At 58.0% G+C, this 5007-nt stretch overlaps 2 protein-coding genes across 6 annotated transcripts in view; both read left to right on the top strand.

The window, feature by feature from the left end:
* The window catches only part of UBAP2 (ubiquitin associated protein 2), a 583216-nt gene that overhangs the window by 358471 nt on the left and 219738 nt on the right, over positions 1-5007 (top strand). The window lies entirely within an intron of this gene.
* On the top strand, positions 7-2214 carry SIGMAR1 (sigma non-opioid intracellular receptor 1). The gene is made up of 4 exons (XM_010725216.3): positions 7-107; positions 533-733; positions 859-951; positions 1224-2214. Exons 2-4 carry the CDS (start codon positions 649-651, stop codon positions 1448-1450), a joined length of 405 nt encoding a protein of 134 aa, XP_010723518.2. The 5' UTR covers positions 7-107; positions 533-648; the 3' UTR covers positions 1451-2214.

The following is a 5007-nucleotide window of genomic DNA, read 5'->3' as shown; positions in this document are numbered from 1 at the left end:
GCTGGGAGCGCTGGCCTTGCTGCTGCAGGGGCTGCGGGGCTGGCTAGCCTGCAAGCGGTACGAGTTCCAGCCCGCCGAGATCGCCGAGCTCGCCCGGCACCACGCGGGTATGTGGGGGTGGGGGGAGACGGGAAGCGGAACCGAGAAGGGGGAAGGGGTCGGGAAGGGAGCAGCGGTAGGGGAGTGGGGGCGGGAGGTTTTGGTGCGGGAGGGAAGTGGGATGGGACGGGCATCAGCTCCCATGGGGAGTCCCGTAGGGTCACAGCAGGAGCCTGCACGCTACTGGGATAGGGCCGCCATCACCTCGGGGTCTTGCTCTAGTTGGTGCCAGGGGTGGGCCCTGGGGCTCTCAGTCCCATACATCCTTCTCCACCAATTGGGGAGGCAGTGGGGCTGGGACTGGAAAAGTAGTGTTCTCCTCCAAGTAGGGCTGCCAAAGGCCAAACCGGGACCCCATGGCTGAGGATGCAGTGTAGAGAGGCTGTTAGGGCTTGGTCCGTGCCAGGGATTCAGGCTGACCCTGCTACTGCAGGACTGGATCATGAGCTGGCTTTCTCCAAGATCATCGTGGAGCTGCGGAAGAAGCACCCGGGCCACATCCTGCCTGATGAGGACCTGCAGTGGGTGTTTGTGAATGCGGGCGGCTGGATGGGCTCCATGTGTCTGCTGCATGCCTCCCTCACTGAGTACGTGCTGCTCTTCGGGACAGCCATTGACACTGGGGGACACTCAGGTATGCGGGGCAGGAGGTGTCGCTGTGCTCTTTTAGCCCCTCTCCTTCTGGGAATGTCCATCCCAGCAGCTGGCAGCCCTCTTATCCCTGCAGGGACATGATAAGTGGTGCTTTGCCCTTTGCAGGTCGCTACTGGGCAGAAATCTATGACACCATCATCTCAGGCACCTTCCGGCAGTGGAAAGAGGGAACCACCAGAAGCGAGATCTATTATCCTGGTAAGCGTGACATGAGGGCTGCAATCCCCATCCTGCAGTATGGCCATTCTGTACTGTCACGCAGCCTCTTCCTTCCAGCTGGCAAGAGCCTAGAGAGGGGGACGAGGCGCTCCATGTCCCCTCACCACAACGGTGTCAATAATAGAGGGGTGGCTGCAGGCCATAGAGAAGGGATGGGAAGGGGCTGAGCACTGCATCTCCCAGTCCCACACATCTCCGCCTTGGGCATGATGTGGGTCAGCTACTGGGAGTGATGCCATTTGTGTTGGCAGGGGACACCATCGTGCATCAGGCAGGAGAGGCCACGTCAGTGCAGTGGAGTGCAGGCACCTGGATGGTGGAGTACGGCCGAGGCTTTGTCCCATCAACACTTGCCTTCGCATTGGCAGACACCCTCTTCAGCACTCAGGACTTCATCACCCTCTTCTACACACTGCGCGCCTACACCAAGGGCCTCCTCCTGGAAGTTAATGCCTTCTTCAGCACTTTGGGCTGCTGAGCCTGGCTGGACAGTGTGCCCCAACAGCCTTCCTCCCCCTTCCTCCTCCTCCCTCTCTTCTCTGGGCTGCAGATCCCAAAACCTGGGGATGGGGATGCTGGTGCATCCAGCACCAAACAGCCCCTGGGAGGTTCCCCACGTGCCATCTGGGTTGGCAGGCAGCTGCAGCTGTGATCAGCACAGAGCACAGTGTCCAGCTGGCAGCTCCCTCCGTGGCTTCCAGGTGCTGGCAGCACACAATGTCCCCAGGCACTAGGGGAGGATGCCCAGGCAGTATGGGGATGATCAGCCTCTGTGCTGAAGGTCTGTTCTGGCACCCATCCCTGCTGTGTCACCTGCCCCTTGAGTGGAAGAGATCCCTTCTTTGTGCCTCCTCCTTGTTTTCCCCCCAGGGGGGTCAGCCACCATCTGTCGCCTTAACCAAGCATGGCCTCTGGGCTGTGCACATACTGAGTGTCTGCGGGTGCCCAAAACTCTGAATCAGCTCAGGATGGGACTTTGCCCCTCAAAATACTTCCCCTGGTTGAGAGCCAGCAGGGTCCCCGGCCAAGTGGGGGTGTGCACTCTGCTCACGGCCTGATGCCCATTTGGGCTCAGCAGAGGGCTTCCAGCTCTGTTCTGTTCCCAAAATACTCTGTGTCCCCAGGCCAAAAGCCTACAGTACATCTCTCCTTATCCCTCCAACTGGCAGCCCTGTGCATGGGCTTCGTTGTCTTTTGTCACCCAGAAGAGATGGCAGTAATAAACATCATCATCCCACCTGCTTGGGTGTCTGGTGTGTGCAGAACCCCCAGCATGGGATATGGGGCTGGGTCTGGAGTGGGGGTCCTTGGAACCATGGGGGCACAACAGTGCAGAAGGATAGGGGTATGAGGAGAGAAGGATGTGAGAAGGGTAGGGGAGGTGATCCTGGGGTGCGTGGGCCATGCACACACATGCAGGGCTGCAAGCAGCACTCTGTATGGATGTGCATGAGCAGTGTGTAGGTGTGCGTGTGATTAAAAATGTGCAGGTGGGTAGAGGACAGGTGTGTGCACATGTATGCATATGCAGAGCAATGATGCATCTATATGGTCACGAAAGTATGTGCATAGCATATAGCGCATGTGTACGGATGTGTGTAGGCAGAGAAGCTGTGTGCATGCATTTGTGCACCTCTGTGCACGTGCCCCATTCAAGTTCACAGGCATATGTGAACGCATGTGCACATGCCTGTGTTTATGTGTGTGCTCCGCAGGCTGTCGAGGAACATGAGATCCTGCTCTGGCCCATGCAGGAAGGCGCTAACTCAGCAGCTCGTATCAATACTGCTCCACTTACAGCGAAGGCCACGTAATGAAAATCCGATGGGCACGCTGGTGGGAGTAAATAAGTATGCCATTAAAATGAGAAAATCAAAGCTCTGGACAGGTCTTTTCTCTTGCCCATTGATTTCTTTTATTACGGAAATATTGCTGCTAAATAACATTAGTGTGAACAATCTCAGCAGTGTTTTCAGTAGCACCTGTGTCAATAACGCCCTGGTGAGCAAGGGTCCCCGTGGGGCTGCTCCTTATCACCCCTAGGTGTGTTCAGCAGAGGAAGGGAGCAGCTCAAGGGGTTTTGGTGAGTGCCACTGGGAGGGGTTGTCTTTAATCACCATTTGATTCACATGGGGAACCTGAGGCATAGAACAGGGTGCGCAATCCCCTGCTGCCACTGACTGAAGCACAGCCCCCATCCTGGGCTGGGGCTTGTGTTCAGAGCCCCTCAGCTGCCGGCACCCAGGCACCAAGTGACCCAGACACGTGGGAGAGCTGCAGCTTTTGGCACACAGAAGACAAGTGGGGATCCCAGGGCACCTCAGAGGTGGCCAAAGAGACGCTGTGATGTGGGTCCAGCTGCAGAGCCATCACAGGACAAATGCACTTCGCTGCCCAACACGCACCTTTCCGCTGCAGCCTGCTCTGTCTTGCTGTCCCTACACACAGAGCACATATCGATCAGCCCGCAGGATCTATTTCCCAATTCCTCCTGCAGTATCTCTCTGCTCAGAGTATCTCTCAATCTACTCTGCTGTCTGCTGTGCCCGTCTATACCTACAGTATCTACCTGTGCTGCGTCCACCGCAGCCATCGATACACATTTTTCTGGGGGATTTTTCTCTCCAGCACTGCCAGATCCCAGCAGTGCACAACGCAGAGCGGGTGGAGGGAACACAGCCCTTGCAGGTCCAAACAGGTACAGTCCCCATAAGGTGATGGGGGACACGTCAGCCCAGTGCACAAGTGGATGGGCACAGCCTAGCACAGGGGGTGCCAGCACCCTCGGGTGCATCAAACAAGGGGCTGCAGCCCATAATCTGGTGCTGGAAGTGCCGGGAAAGGATGGGCCGAGGCGGGCTACAGCTGTCCAACCCCGAAACAGGATGGCCGACAGCTGCTTTATCTCCTGTGCAAAGATAAACAGCGTCCGGGGGCCCCGCGGGGTCGGAGTGCTGCACTGCCGCACGAGCCCCGGGCAGCACCGCGGTGAGTGGCCGCTTCTCCCCGCACAGGGCGGCAGCGCAAGGGCAGAGGCTGCGGGATGCTGCGGATCCTGGCCCCAGCCCACGGGCAGGGCTCGTTTTGCGGGTCAGGACTCGGCGATTGCCGCTGGCTTCAGCCTCCCCTTTGTACTGCCCAGTGACAGGGTGCACCCCACCCCCCCCGACACACGTGTGCACACACCTACCTGTGCACATAGAGCACACGCCCACCCCTCCCGACATGGATTGCTGCAGATAAGCACATAAACGGCACACACCCAGCCCCAGCACGTCCAGGTAGACACATCATTGTCTCCAGCGGTGTGAAAACGTGCACACACACAAAGCACACACACAAAGCACACATGTTCAGCTCCTCCAACAATGCTGCATGTGTGCATGTGAACAACTCTGCACAATGTATGCACGCACTCTGCTCCCGTGGGGTGAAAGCACACCTTAAACACCACGTGCACACACACACACATACCCCATCTGCACAGACTGCTCTGCACACTCACACACACACACAAGGAGCTCGCACACAAGTACATGCATGCTGACATCCTGCATGAACACATACACAGCACACACACACACCCCCTTTGCAGCGCAACACACATACATGTGCAAATACAGCCCGTCTGCGCACACACACACACACGAGTGCAGGGCACTCCCTCACCAGGCGTTCACACATCTCCCTGCATACACGCACACAAACACACACACGGTGTTCACTATCCTTGCTGTGCACGAATGCAAAGCAACATGCAGATGCGTGCAGGCAGAAAACCTTCTGCACACATACACACACGTACGCAGTGCACACCCTACAGAGGAGCACAGACCCCCCCCATGACCCCCCCCCACACACGCACACAGAGCCGCTCTCGCAACCTCGGGCTCTGTGCTCTCCGCGGGCCGGTCCCGGGTCTCCCCTGGGGCTGCGCAGGTCCGGCCCTCCCCGGCTGCCTCCCTTGACGTGCGCTAGCAAATGGGAGCGGGGAGGGGTGTTGCTGCCTGCCTGCCACTTGTTGCAAGGGAAAAA

This window comes from Meleagris gallopavo, chromosome Z (assembly GCF_000146605.3).
Source record: "Meleagris gallopavo isolate NT-WF06-2002-E0010 breed Aviagen turkey brand Nicholas breeding stock chromosome Z, Turkey_5.1, whole genome shotgun sequence".
NCBI classification, from domain to species: domain Eukaryota; kingdom Metazoa; phylum Chordata; class Aves; order Galliformes; family Phasianidae; genus Meleagris; species Meleagris gallopavo.
Note: the sequence above shows the minus strand (reverse complement) of the source record. Positions and strands in the feature narration are given on the sequence as shown.